The following is a 15,893-nucleotide window of genomic DNA, read 5'->3' on the forward strand; positions in this document are numbered from 1 at the left end:
GTGTTTCCTGCATTACAAAAGTGACTACAGAGTTCAAAAGCAAATAGTCGTTTGGTAGTACAGAACTTGAGTATTGCTGAAAAAGGAGATATATCTAAGTTATGTTGTACTGCGCTCATCTGGACACTCGCAACAATATTAGTATGGGGAGGGCGGGAACACAACAATTTATACTGTGAGATGAGGGTGCTGATTGGTTGGCAAGTGGCATTGTCATGGTGAATGCATCACAGATAGTGACAGCAAAATGTGTACACACGTTCTGTCTGCAAAGAACAGGGCCTGTGTATTAATATATGTAGCTTCCAGTACATGCAAATGTACCACATTGCGAGCCCAAGTGACAATTTTAAATTGGTTGTTAGAGTAATTCTTAGTACACTGAGGATCATTTAGCAAATACTGTCCAATCACAGAATCACATATGATGTTGAACACTGTTTTGAGTTTTGCAAGCATGGGCTGGTTGGGTACGGTCTGTGCCCTTCCTTTTGCGAAAAGCAACTGGAACATGCTGTTTGATATGATCCGCCAGTCTTTGGGATGTATGGCTACATATCTAGCATCATCACTGGCACTGAAATTCATATACCACATTACTCATTTTTGTGAAAGGTGGAATGTCTTATTGGCTTGATGGCAACATCCTGGTAGTGGTGAATACCACTCGTGTTGCTGCTGCATAGTAGCAGCGTGAAGCAGCTAGCTTTACCTGTTGCCCAAATTTTTGAGATACCTTACCCTTCCAGGGTAATCCAAGGTAGACTGGGCACTTTTCAGGGCCAAAAGTGACAGCATTAGAAACGTTCTTGAGTTTTCATTATATGCAGCGCAAAATGATCTGACCAAGGTGGCCATTATCCTGCAGGATGCCTTTTATGCGCCCTATTTCAGCATCAAACTTGAATGGTGAGCAAAAACCAATTTACAAGGTTGCCGATAAGACCAATCTTATAGTGTATGGAACGGTAGGAATCCCAATGCATATATTGACCAGCGATGGTAGGCTTGTATCAGCCTACATAGACTGTGGAGAATCCCCTGGCAGATTTCTCAATTAGTACGTCGAGGAAAAGGAGTTCATTTGGCTCCATTGCAAAGGTGAATTTGAGTGCAGGATAGAGCCCGTTAAGACATGTAAGAAAATGTTACGTGCAACTGAACTTATGAACTCGGGCAGTTGAGTTCAGTTTTAACTACACCATGTATGACAAACTAGGTGGTGTTGCCATGGGATCCTCCCCAGGCCCAGCCCACGCAAACATCTTTGTTGGGTTCCATGAGAAACATGTCTTCGATGGAATGACAGCTAACCTCCTACCCCTCAGATATTTCCATAGCTGGATGATACATTTGCTATATTTAAATCCGCAGCCACACGTAAGAATTTTCTAACATGTCTTAATGGGCTCCATCCTGTGGTATACTCATTCAGCTCTTAGTTATTATAAACTGGATTCAAATTAAACCTTCCAGTACACCATACATAATATATACCAGTTTGAAAATTCAGCTGAATAGTGTTGGCCTATTTATCCTATGGTCAAGTCCTAAAACAGTCATTCTAATATTTTCCTATTTGTTCAAACAACTGACTTAAGTTGGACATCAAGATATTGAAGGTGGAGTGAACATAAGACAAAACACTTTTCTCATCACACAAATACAATAACAAAATTTGTTACATTTTTGGGAGTGGGCAGGAAAATGATCAGCCATGATCATTTTGAATGGCATAGCAAATTCGACAGGCCAAATGGTCTACTCCTGCTCATATTTCTTGTGTTCTTGTATAACTAACATCCACCCATACAACGCACAGCCAAGTATATTTGCTACTGACTTAACAACTCACCCACTTTTCCACCTTCACCAGCAAATCTTTGATCGATGAGTAGAAAGTGTTAGACCACGTCTTTTTACCTAATGGTAAAAAAAACTGCAGGCCTTCTACCAAATTGCAATCACCCCTGCCTTCACCCATCTCCCCCTGCCTTCACCCATCTCTCCACCCTCCTTCCCCCCCCCCCCCCCCCCCCCCCCCCCCCCCTTGAGCTATGTTCAGCTACATTCAAGTATCTGGAAAAATATAGAATACTGTGCAAACATACTGAAGTTGCAGAAATCAAAACTACACAAGTATGGTCTGGCAACTTAGTTACATTGTACACTGCAGCAATAGTGCAAAGGTAAAGCCAGCAGAATAAAAGCAAGGATTTTGCTTAGGACTAAACCAAGAAGAAAATGAAGATATGTATCTTCATATCTGCATATTGACAGCTCTAAAGATCCCTAAAGCGTACATGCTAAATTCTGTTCAGGGCACAGAAAGATACTAATGCTTGAATTTATGCTGGAAGAAAGCATGAGCTTCCATTAATCTCTCACCTTATTGTCAATATTATCCTTCAGAAACTAGTCTTTGTTCTGGCAAATTCATCATGTGATAGAAGCTGTTGAAAATTTACACACTTCTGTTAATTACAGGAAACAAAGGTTACATATAACAAGTAGCAGGTACACAAAGGCTGAATAACAGTGTAGAAATAACAATTTATTTTTCCACAATGTAAGAGTTCAAATTTTCAGGCAATTTCAAGGGCAAATTGAAGTCATACTCAAATGACTTGAAATTTTAATTTAGTTTTAAATTTCAAGTCTAACATGGTCCAACTGCAACGGTCATAGAATTTTATAGCCAGAAAGCAATTCAGCCCACTGCACCCGAACCAGCTCTCGAGAATCTTTGTTCCCCATTTCCTGACCCTCCCCTATATACTTTAACATTTTCAGGAAACAGCCACTGATGTTTTGCAGATCTGTACAATCATTCAGCAATCCTAGTTGCATGCTTCTTTTATCCAAAATTAAAACCACATCAAGTAACGGCATTCCCAATACCGTGACCAAAGTGGGTAAATTGAAAACCTGAGAGTAACCAGAGTTAAATTATTAACAAAAAGGAAATTAGAATGGTGAATGTCATCAATGAAAGATTACCAAGGATAAAAATTATGATTTTTAACGAAAATCGCTGTAATCATTAAATTGCCCAACAAATACAAGTTCTCTTGATTCACAAACTTGATGAGCAACCTCAATTCTCCTGAATTGAACACACTAATTGACAGATCTTAAATTAACTGGTAAAGCTTGTATACATCCTTGGACATACTCAAAAGATTAGTTAAAGTAAAAAATATTTTGGGTGTGACAGCATGCCAAAGCACAGGTGCTCCTTTGTCCCTACATAAACTCTACCTACATTTCACATTACAGAAAATTTGAATATAATGGCCCAAGTCTTCTGGTCTCCGGATGGTCGTAACTGAGGTATCCAGAAAGGTGCGCTGGGGAACCCCACAGAAATGCCAATGCAAGGGCTCCACAGGAATTGCCCAGGAAGCTTCAATTTGCAATGGGCAAGGGCTCTGCACCCAGAACCCTCTGGAAAAGTCCCCAACTCCAAGTTAGAGTCAAGGACTTCAGAGGGTTCCAACTCATTTAGAATCATAGTATATTTACAGGACTGAAAACCATTCTGCCCACTGTGTCTGTGCTGGCTCCCTGCAAGAGCGATTCACCTAGTGCCACTCCTCTGTCTTTACCCATAGCCTTGTAAATTATTCCATTTCAGATAATGATCCAATTCCCTTTTGAATGTCCCCAGGGGCATTGATCTTTGCAGCAAAGGGCAGTGTCTCACCTTCACAATTCCTCCTGTGTACTGGGATACAAACCAGTCCATATCAGTGGGCTTCCCTGACCCCCAAACTGGGGTAATTCCCTGGATAGTTATCCAGGAAATCTTAAGACAGGAAAAAAACCCATGTCAACTAAGTACAACTGACCACACCACCTCCACCAACAACTGACTCCCCAATGACCGTTCGACTCCTCCCTCCCAACCCTACCCACCTCACTCACATTCATTTAAGCTATTTAAATGTCCCAATGTTTTTCAGTGTGTCAGTGAATGAAGACTTACTAAGTATGGCAATTGGTGCCTTAAGTGGGCACCTGACAAACATGCCCTACAAGGAAGGACTTCAGGAGCAAGGACTCTCTATATTTCTGAAGAGGCCCAGTTCGGAAGTCCAGGCGAGAAATGTGGAGCTCCAGCGCTGTGCGAGGAAACAGGAATGGTGTGGTAATCTGACAGTGATTGCCACCCCCTGGGAAATTCAGCCGAACGTGTAAAACTTTGATAACATTAAGCCAGATAGTGGAAATGGTCTAACTTATGTTTCATACTTATGAAAGTGTGAAAATTGCTAGAAAACAAAGAGCTGCTATGAAACAAATATGAAGTAGCAAACTCCCCTTCATAATAGCTGAAAATTTACAGGCTAAAAATAGCTGAAAATTCAAAACTTTAGAACATTTAATTGAAATGTATGCTGCCATTAAAGTCACTTAGTCTTCAAGCAGCTGATAAAGACCACAAGACATAGGAGGAAAGTATAGGCTGTGAAGTTTATGGAATTGTACATGCCAAGTTTCACAGCAAATGTTTTCAAACAGATTATACATGTTGCTACTTGTTAGGTATTTCCAAACAATACAAAACTCACCCAAATATTAGTACATAATTTAAGACTATTATTCAAATTTTATATCATCTTACAATATGGCCCGGACTTTACGCCAAGGGTCAACTCCCCGCACCCAAGCATAAATGGCAGGGGTGAGCCTGCCTCCGCTTAGCTGGCTTGACTCATTATAATTTTTCTGGCAACGGCTCTTTAATTAATATGAGATGGGACTTCTGCCCATCCTCAGGAGGAAGCCCTGCCTCAGAATTGTCACCAATCGGAAGCCAGCAGCTCTGCACACTAGTAGCAGCGGGAACCATGGCCACCACCGGTACTGCAGGTAGGCCAAGGAGGTGGCACTCAGCGATGGCCCAGTAGAGCAAGGGGCCTGTCAGTCTGGGCCCAGCGAGGGGGGGTGGGGATGGGCATGGAGGAGCAAAACTGTGGGTAAGTGCTTCCAATTGTCTCCAGGAGCCAGCAAGAGGCACCTACCCCCTGACCACACCCCTACCCTATCCCCATTTTAACTGACCAGCAGCCTGTAGGATTAAACCTGCCAGGCAGCACACTGAACCCTTAACTGGGTATTAATTGCCCACTTAAAGGCCTCAATTGGGCAACAGGTTCGCAACCCATCCAACACTCCCCCAACACTCGTAAAATCGCAGTGTAGCAGGTGGGCAGGCATCATGTACGCCATCATTGGCATGGCATTCTAACTTATGGATCCACCCACCTGCTTTCCCACCCGTAGGTGATCCATAAAATCCAGCCCAATGAATCTGTTAATGACAAGTGCTGACTCAAGTAAAGTCAATAGTGAACTTACACTATACACTTTTATATTGTTCAAATACAACCCCTGACCCCATGCAGTACCCCAGTTTCCTTTAGCTAGTAGTACTACTCTTAAATTATTCCATAGCTCAAAAGGAAAGCAAAAAGTTCTGATGTAGTTTTAACTGAATATTGATCAACAACTTGAAGTAATGAAAATGCAGGCCCTCTAGTTCATTCATGGGATGTGGATTAGGTTGTGATTTTCAGGTCCCGATTCACAAATGCTATCAATCTCCCTAAACCCTTACCAATAGAAGCTAAGCTCATTATCTCCAGATAGTACATTCAAGAAAACATGAACATTTAAAATAAAGGTCTATTATGACATATTAAAATGACTGTTTTTGCAAACTAAATACGCACTCAAATCAAACTAGTAACATTTTGACATTACATGTAGGCCGACAACTTCCTTGTGTGCAGTCTTTAATACAGAAAACATTCCAAGGTGTTTCATACAGATATAAATCAGGCAAAAATGGATACCAAGTAGATATTAGAGGAGCTGATGAAAAGCTTAGTTAAAAAACGTGGGTTTTAAGGGTCTGAAAGGAGGAAAGGGTGGTAGAGATGTGAAGGGGCTCAGAGAAGGAATCTCAATGCATTGGACTTAGATGGCTGAAGGCAAGACAGTTCATGGAGAGACAATGACAGGAGGGGGAGCACAAAAACAAGACAGGCCTGCATTTATATAGCATTATTTACGACCACCAAATGCCTCAAAGTGCTTCACAGCCAAAGAAGTACTTTCTGACGTGCAATCACCTGTGTAATGCAAGAAACTTAGCAGGTCATTTGTGCTCAAACACCCAAAAAACAGCAATGCGATAATGACCAGATAATCTGCTTTTTGTGATGCTGTTTGAGGGATAAATATTGGCCAGGACACCAGAAATAATTCCCCTGCTCTTTTTGAAATAGTGCCATGGGTTCTTTTACATCCCCCCAAACAGGCAGATGGAGCCTCAGTAAAACATCTCATTCGGAAGATGGCACTTCCGACTGGGCAGCACTGCCTCAATACTGCAAATGGTTTCAACCTTGGTTTTTGCACTTAAACCCTGAATTGGGACTTGAACCCCGAACCTTGTGAGTCAGAGACGAGTGTGCTACCAACTGAGTTACAACTGACAAGAGCACAGAGTCAGGACAATGGAGAGTTTGGAGGGTGTTTTTTTCCCCCAAAAATACATACATCATATTTATTAACAATGCCACACCTGGAACAAGAGTTCTTGCGAAGATGACCTTCAGGGAGCCAAAGGTCAGATCCTTGCTCAAAATCCTCATGTGGCACTCCCACATACCACTGGAATCCAATCTTTGCCCTGAGGTATTCCTCCTCAGATCATAGGTTAAACAGCTCCTCCACTGAGGGTGTGAACCAACAATCAGAGTTGTAAACTCTCACCAGCCTTCCAGCCTGGAAATCCTTCATAATTTTAGCCTCTTCCTCAAGATTCTCCCTTAATAAACGCAGAGTCTTCCTATCCTGTTGAGCATTCTATAGAGGTAAAAATGCTATGTGGGCTTCCAAGTCTTCAATTTGTCTATGCCTGACAGATCCCTCCTGGGGAGGTTCCTCCTGTAATCCACAGGTCCATGATCCCCTGGAGGAGGCAAGTCCTGCTTCACCTTGATAACTGCTGGAGGATGTTTTTTTTTTAAAAAAAAATCATTTTACTGAACCAGGGAGAAGTGAGGCAATTAAGAATTTAAATAAAACAAAATGAATTTTAAATTGGAGACTTTGATCAAAGCAGTGATAAACATAAGGATGAATGGGCAGGTAAAGTGCCATCCATAAACCTGGTGCTAACAGTGGCTACAAGTCACAACCAAGGCTGTCAACTAAACTATATCATTAATCTACGATCACAAAATTAGATGCAAATACCCACACTCAAATTAATATTTTACTCAAGAATGCTGTGCTCCTCTTGCGCATCCCCTATTCTCTCCGCCACTGGAGGCAGTGCGTTCAGCTGCCGAGACCCGAAGTTCTTGAATTCCCTCCCTAAACTTCTCTCTCCTCCAAGGCGTGCCTTGAAAATTTCCAAGCTTTTGGTCATCTGCCCCAATATCTCATGTGACTCAGATTTTATTTGATAACATTGCTGTGAATTCCTCTGGGACACTTCCCAACATTAAAGGCACTACATAAGTTGCTGTTCCCATATGCTTCAAACATTATGCACATAATGATGTATACAGAGAAATAAGATTTCCTCAGACTGGTGACAGTGCAGTGTATCAAAACAAATGTTTTGTAATGGGTTTTCCCAGTTCGGCTGAAAAATTAAGCGCTTAAAAAAATCAGTATATCCAAGTCAACAGAAGGCTATTTACACAACAGTACAAGGTATACTCCCAGCAAAGACATAAGGTGGCACAAAGCTCCATATTTAGTTTAACATTCAAATTTGAAATGCATTTAACATTAAAATCACAGTGCCACATTGTCGATTTTTATTAAAAAGGGAGGGGAGTAAAACATCAGTCATTGTTATGTGAGAAAGGAAGTTATCGTCTGGCCTAGGAAATCTGAAAGGAAGAATTCTATGAAATGCCAAATATACCCTTCCTCTTAAGTTTTTGACTGGTCAATAGAACCCTAGAAAATTTATGGTGTAGAAAGAGGCCATTCAGCCCATCGTGGCTGCACCAGCCAAAAAGAACCTAGCAGCTCATTTTATTTTCATCCTACTTTCCAGGACCTGGTCTGTGGCCTTGCAGGTTACAGCACTTTAGGTGCTGTAAATGAGCTCAGCATTTCAGACTCAACCACTAATTCAAGCAGTGAATTCCAGACCCCACCACCCTCTGAGAAAAAATGTTTTTTCTCATGTTCCCCTCTAGTCCTTCTACCAATCACCTGAAATCTATTCCACCATGATAACTGACCCCTCAGCTAGGGGAAAACAGGTCTTTCCTGTCTACCCTATCTAGGCCCCTCAACTGGCCACCCTCAGCCTCCTCTGTTCCAATGAAAACAACCCTAACCTATCGAATCCCTCCTCATAGCTGTAATTTTCAACCCTAGCAACATTCTTGTAATTCTCTTCTGTACTCTCTCTCCAGAGCAATTATGTCCTTCCTGTAATGCGACGACCAGAACTGCACACAAAATTCCAGCTGTGGCCTAACCAGTGTTTTATACAGTTTCAACATTCCTACTTTTGTATTCAATACCCCACCCAATAAAGGAAAGCATTCTATATGCCTTCTTTACCACCTTATCCACCTGTCTTGCCACCTTAAGGGACCTGTGGATATGCAGTCCAAGCTCTCTCACTTTCTCAACCCATCTCAATATTCCCCCTCCATTTATTGAGCATTCCCTTGTTTTATTTGCCCTCCCCAAATACATTACCTCACACTCAATTCTCTGGATTGAATGCCGTTTGCTACTTTTCCACACACTCAACCAAACCATTGATATCATTCTGGAGACAACCAGCTACCTTCTTCACTATCCAACTACATCTACAAATTTTCCAAACATGCCTCCCACATTTAAGTCCAAACTATTCCATCACTGACCCCTGTGGAACGCCAGTAGAAACGATTTTCCACTTAAAAACATCCATCGACCATTACCCTTTGTTTCCTGTCACTGAGCCAATTTTGGATTCAACTCGCCACTTTTTTTTGTATCCCATGGGATCTCACTTTTCTGACCAGTCTACCATGAGGGACCTTGTCAAATACCTTACTGAAATCCATGTAGGCAACATCCACTTCACTACTCTCATCAATCCTCCTTGTTACTTCTTCAAAAATTTCTATTAAGTTAGCAAGGCACAATCTTTCCCTAACAAAACTATGCTGACTATACCTGATCAATCCGTGCCTAAGTGAGAGTTTATTCTGTCCCTTAGAATTAATTCTAATAATTTGCCCACCACCAAAGTCAGACTGACCAGTGTATAATACTCTGCCTATCCCTTGCACCCTTTTTAAATAATGGTACAACATTCGAAGACCTCTAATCCTCTGGTACCTTGCCTGTATCTAGTGAGGATTGGAAAATGATCTTCAGAGCATCCCCTCTATTTCCCCCCAGGCTTCCTTTAATAGCTTTGGATACAGTTTCTACGACTTTCTTTAGTGCTCTATATAAAACTTATTTCCACAGCATTCTTTACAAATTTCCAATACTGTAAAAAGCTGCACTGTGTCAAACACAGGACAGTTCAGAAATAATGTAGTCCAGTCAGTTCTTTCTCAACAATATAGAAAATATATCAAATAGTTAGGAAATAATTCGCAAATATAAAAATTACTTCGATTTGTATATTTGCAACATTGGGATGATTTATACAGGATTGAGATTGAGCCAATGTATTGGGGATGGATCGCATAGCACCTACAACAGAAAAGGTTTGAGCATGTACAGTTGCTTTAGGTTGCAACAATTTTTGTACACCATACTCTACCTCATGGTTGAGAAAGTATATAGTGTCTGATATTCCAACTGCATATCCTCTCTATTACAAAGTGTTTACATGCAAATCCGTAGCATCAGCAATTCCACCCCTCCCTCAGTCCATGTGTAGCAGAAGCCCTCATTCTTGTTTTTGTTACTTCCTGACTTTACTACTCCAAAGCCCTCCTGGCCAGCCTACCATCTTCCATCATCAAAACTTGAGCTCATCCATAACTCTGCTGTCTATATTCGAACCTGCACGCACTCCAACTTACCCATCACCCCTGGGCTTCTAGTCTACCAATACCACAACTTTTAAAATTCTCATCCTTGTTTAAGTAACTCCATGGCCTTACCCTTAGCAGGCCTACAACACTCAGAACTCCCTGTTCCTCCAACTCTGGCCTCTAGTACAGTCACCACTCTATTTGCCCTACTACTGGTGGCTTTGCCTTCAAAGGTCTGAAAAATTCTCTCTCCAATCCACACAACCTCTCGCTCCTTCATTATGATGCTCCTTAAAACCTACCTCTTTGACCAAGTTTTTAATCATCCCTCCTAATATTTCCTTCTTGGTCTGGGGATCAATTTCAGTCTGATTATAGCAGATTGGAATGTTTTTCAACATTAAAGGATACACGCGCATACACGCACACGAGATCATAAACACGTGTAATAGGAGGAGTAGGCCATTCAGCTCCTCGAGCCTGCTCTCCCTTTTAGTAAGCCAGTGGCTGATCTCATTGTAGCCGCAGCCCCACTTTCCTGTCTAACCCCCATATCCCTTGTCAATCAAAAATCTAACACAGCCTTATATATATGCTCAATGATCCAGTCTCTGCTGCTCTCTAGGGAAGATAATTTCACATGCAAACAACGTTGAGATACAAATTTCTCATCTTGGTCTTAAATGAGGGAACCCTAAGTTTTAAACTGTGTATCTTAGTTCTTGACAACCCTACAAGGAGAAATATCTTCTCAGCATCCATCCTATCAAGTCACCTCAGGATCTTATATATTTCAATATCATCTCTCACTCTTCTAAATTCCAATGGGTATAGGCCCTGCCCTTCCTCAGATAACCCCTTCACCCCAGGAATTAGTTGAATGAACCTCCTCTGAATAGCTTCTAATGGAATTATAACCATTCTTAAGTAAGGAGACTAAAGCTGTACACAGTACTGTAGATGTGGTCTAAGGCCCTGTACAGCTGTAGCAACACTTCCCTACCTTTATACTTGATTCCCCTTGCAATAAATACCAACATTCCATTTGCCTTCCTAATCACTTGCATACTAACTTTTCGTGATCCATGTACCTGGAAACCCAGATCCCTCTGTATTGTAGAGTTCTGCATTCTCTCTATTTAAAAAAAAACAGCTTTGCCATTCTTCATGCCAAACTGAACTAGTTCACATTTCTGCACATTATACTCCATCTGCCAAATTTTTGCCCACTTATTTAACCCATCTCAATCCTTTTGCAAATTCCTTATGTCTTCTTGACAACTTACTTTCCTATCTATCTTTGTAACATCAGCAAATTCAGTCTCTTCACCCAAGTTTTTGATATAAATTGTAAATAGTTGAGGCCCCAGCACTGATCCATGTGGTACTACACTTGTTACAGCTTGCCAACCTGAAAATGTCCCATTTGTCCCTGCTCTCTGCTTCTTGTTAGCTAACCAATCCTTTATCCATGGTAATATGTTACCCCAGACTCACGTGTTCTTATTTTGTGAAGTAACCTTTGATGTGGCACGTTATCGAATGCCTTTCAGAAATCCAAGTACACCACATCTACAGGTGAAAGCAAAATGCTGCAGACGCTGGAAATCTGAAATAAAAACAAACATGCTGGGAAAACTCAGCAGGTCTGGCAGCATCTGTGGAGAGAGAAACAGAGTTCCCCTTTAACCACCCTGCTTGTTACTTCCTCAAAGAACTCTAATAAATTAAATACAATTTCTCTTTCACAAAACCATGTTGACTCTGTCTGATTGTATTCTGATCTTCCAAATGTCCTGCTATTACGTCTTTAAATAATGGATTCTAACATTTTCCCTATTACAGATGTTAGGCTAACTGGCCTATGGTTTCCTACTTTTTGCCTCCCTCCTTTCTGGAATAGAAGTGTTACATTTGCCATTTTCCAATCCACTGTGTCCTTTCAAGAATCTAGGGAGTTTTGGAAGATCACAATGAATGCATCTATCCACTCTAAGATAACTTCATTTAAGACCCTAGGCTGCTGGCCTCAGGTCCAGGGACTTGTCAGGCTTTAGCTTTAATAGTTTTCCGTAAGTAAACCTGCTGTCTGTTTGACAATGATCTGCCACTTAAACAGCAAAAGCACAATAAGAAATAGTGCAATACCCACTTTATTTCACATGAGAAACAAGACCACCAATAACATACATCTTGTATAATTCGTTTAAGTAGAAACCTACCTCAATGCTTTACAGAAAGAATTAGACAGCAACGAACAACATGGCAGTGACTGAAAGACCAACAACTTAATATCAAACCAGACTCACTGTAAATTCTTTGTACAATTAATATGTGGAAATCTGAAACAATCATACTTCGTGCCCATATATCCTTATGTATCTCACCTCTTCAGGCAGATTTAACTGCTTATCACAAAGATACAAGCCAAACTGTCCTCAGTTCTTAAATGAATCATGAAATGAACACTTAGAATCAACTCCAAGTAAAATGCCAGTTTTGACATTGACCAATATATAATCCGTACATATCATTAATATAGGTGTAAGATTATGTCCCACAGAAACACATTCATTCTGGGCAACGAAGCTTAGGTGAACAAGCAGTTTTTATCCAAGTCCACAAAAGACATTAAAATGTTTTAAAATAATAACGTGGAAATTACGACCATTTAACCTGTTTGATCGGATAGGCCAATATCTAAGTTACGAAACAGCAAGAACAGATTTCTCTAGAAACAGTCAGATTTTTATTCAACTGACCTCCGCAATAACCTCAAAAATCCAACAGATACAACGCAAGGTGGAAAGAAACGCGGAAGAGACACCAGGCACGGAAAGGACATGAAGCCAGGGGTAGGGAGGAAAGAGAAAAATAAAAAGGTAAACAACGCGTGACATCTGTGTAAATGTGTCAACTTAAGTGTTTCAGAGCAAAAAAAAATCACCTTACTTGGGCTGTAATCTGTGACCAGTTCGAATAAAACTGGGCAACCTGACTTGGAGATGGAACTGGAGATGCCTGCAGTACCCAGAGGCAGCCCCACTGGGAATGCAGCAGCAGGAGGTGGTAGAGGTGACTGATGCCCCAGACTTGCTGATGCTGCAGGTGCACCCCCCCCCCCCAAAAAAAAACCCGGGCTTTGATGGGCGTGACGCGCGACTGCAGACAATGGAGGACGAGCTCGCGCGCACCCACACAAGTGAATGTTCGTGATACACCGAGCGCGAGCGGCGCCGGTCTCCCCGTCATTGGGGCAGGAGGGGGGAACCCGTTACGGCTCGGGACATCAACGCCAGTACCAACCTCCGCAGCGCCTCCCCGAGCGGCCTCACACAAACATCCGCCCCTTGTACCCCAGAAAGCACCCTCCCTCCCCACAAAGAGCCTTCTCACCTCTTGGCTCATCCTTCCCAAACCGAGCTGTCAGCCAGCCGTGCAGCAGCGCATCCTCGCGTCTCGCTGATTGACTCCGAGGGTGGGGGAGGGTGAATCGTTAGCCCCCCCACTATCGCAGGGCGCCCTTGCTCTGCTTTTGACCGTTACTCTTTCCGGAACAGCCGCACCGCCGCCATCTTAACGCTGCTGACGTTTTTTTAAAAAATTACTCTGACGGCGACGATTTTGTGATTGGCTGAGGCTGACGGCCAGGTTGACGTCCGATTCCCTGCTCGTCCTGTTCCGCCCATTGCAGGGCGCGCCTGCGCGCTGCCCGGGGATTTGAGAACAGAATGTGCGCGAGCGAACTCTGGGCCGCTGCAATGAAAAGATCAGCGTAGCTTCTTGAGTCCTGACTTGGTGCATGGAGCAAAAGAGCTGCATTTTCTTCTCCCATTTAAAATCCAGCTCTTTAAATAACAAGGAACCAATGTCAATTTAAGGAATGCTTACATATTTGTTAATCCGCAGCTATTCAGCCTATATGTTTCAGCTTGTTGGTGTTTGGCAAGGAAAATTAATGACTTTTCTGACAGGGTTGAAGATTGTCAGCATCAACCAATCAGCTCTCATGCAAGAGGGCAGTGAACTCTTGATAGTTTTGCCATTGTGAGATTTGAACTCTTGATACTCTTTCGAGTACAAACCTGTTTCCATCTGTTTCAGATGAAGTTACATGTTTCATAGTTTGCCATTGTGAGATTTGAACTCTTGATACTCTTTCGAGTACAAACCTGTTTCCATCTGTTTCAGATGAAGTTACATGTCTCACAGTTTGCCATTGTGAGATTTGAACTCTTGATCTTGGGGTTATAAACCCAGTACCATAACTACTTGGCTATTTAGGCCAAGCTGGGCAGTGAAGGCTGTCGACAACCAGTTGTCACCTAATTACTCCCCTTTGCTGCACAGGAATTTGAACCATAAATTTTTTTAAGATGAGCAGTTGGTTTTGTGGTTGTAGGTGTGATCATATAGAGGTTAAAAACAAAATGTTGCTAAACTCCAACTCTTGTTTTTATTTCCCTGGAAGGAACTTTTTGGGAAATTGTTAGTTGTCTTGTGTCTTGTTCAAGGCTGTTTTTTTTTTACTTCAGTTACATATAGAGTTGTTCTTAAAGCTGAGAAAGTTAAGGGAAGATTTCTCAACAGGTGTTGAAAATCATGAAGGTTCTTTTATATTTGTTACAATTATGAGGTGTATAAGATTGTTATGTTTTGGGTTTGTCTTTAAGGTAAAATGAAGGGGTCATGTGACTTTTTCTGAAATGCATGACAGCAAGCCTGGGCAGTTTGATTGTTGGAGATTAAATGGGTCCCAGGTTATATTACTGGGAAGAAGGTGCAAGGTGTTTACTCTTGGAGACAACAGTAACAGCCTGGATAGACTGTAAGTCGCTAAAGTCCCATAAAATTGGTAAGAAGGTTGTATACCTTTGTGCTTTAAACTGTTCATTTAGTTCCAGGATGTTATTGAGTTAGGCTCTCAAGGAAAGCTAATCAGCATTTCTACCTGGATACAAAACCCATGTGATTCATGTTGCCATGAAAATGGGCTTTGAGAGGGGAAGGGTTTCTAAGATAACCCTGAAAACTCTCAGATACAGTCAGTCAGTCTGTCAAGATCCTAGGAGGGGAGAGCAGCTAGAGGTAGCAAGAAGATATGCAGGAATACTAGTGGGATCTTGCATTGGAAAGACCAAATTTGCGAGGAGTTAAAATGAGGCTGAACAATTTGCCTAGCTTTAGCTAGAGGGAAAAGTCTTAGGGAAAACATGCACCATAAAAGACAATTCTGGCGTTAACAGTTTCCAGGCTGGGAAAGGAAAAGATCAGAGGTAAACTCTCGGGAGCTATGAATTACTTTGGAATGATTCTGGAAGAATTGAATGTTGATTTATAGGACAAGTGTAAAATATACATATAAGGTGTGTTTTTTTTCAGTTGTGCTAAAAATAAAAAGGGAAATGTTCTGTTCTGTGGTTCAAAGTGTAAGTTGTCTACAAAATTGGCATTTAGTCAATAGTGCTTTTATTCTTGTGTTGCAGTAGAAGTTTTAAAATGTGAAATCGTGTTGTGTTGTCCCTTCAGCTATTAACTGGAAGTTTGAACTTTTTCAAAGTTATCAGTCTCTATGGAGGTCATAACGTAGTGTAAATAAGGAGAAACTGTGCCAGAAGGATTGGTAATCAGAGAATACAGAATTAAGATAAATGGCAAAAGAATCAGAGGGCAAAATTATTTTTTTTTATGCAGTGAGTTGTTAGGATCTGGAATGCACCAACTGAAAGGGTGGTGGATGCTGATTCGGTAATAACTTTAAATAATAAACTGCTAGAGTATATCATTCTATGATTGTATAAGAAATTCACTTACAACTGTACTTTTAAAATTCCAACTATCTAGCCTTTGGCCCTCCATTCA

The 15,893-nt window shown here is 41.5% G+C and overlaps 1 protein-coding gene across 5 annotated transcripts in view; it reads right to left on the minus strand.

The window, feature by feature from the left end:
• snx13 (sorting nexin 13) overlaps positions 1-13,639 on the minus strand; it is a 172,880-nt gene extending 159,241 nt beyond the window's left edge. For 3 of the 5 annotated variants that reach the window (XM_041184463.1, XM_041184464.1, XM_041184462.1), the window contains exon 1: positions 13,428-13,639. In XM_041184463.1, coding sequence (XP_041040397.1) covers positions 13,428-13,439 — 12 coding nt within the window. In that variant the 5' untranslated portion in view covers positions 13,440-13,639. Of the gene's footprint in view, positions 1-2,388; positions 2,454-11,528; positions 11,641-13,427 lie in introns of all 5 variants that reach the window. The other 2 variants (XM_041184466.1, XM_041184465.1) reach the window with 2 other exon arrangements.
• Between the last annotated feature and the right edge of the window lie 2,254 nt (positions 13,640-15,893).

This window comes from Carcharodon carcharias, chromosome 3, assembly GCF_017639515.1.
Source record: "Carcharodon carcharias isolate sCarCar2 chromosome 3, sCarCar2.pri, whole genome shotgun sequence".
NCBI lineage: Eukaryota > Metazoa > Chordata > Chondrichthyes > Lamniformes > Lamnidae > Carcharodon > Carcharodon carcharias.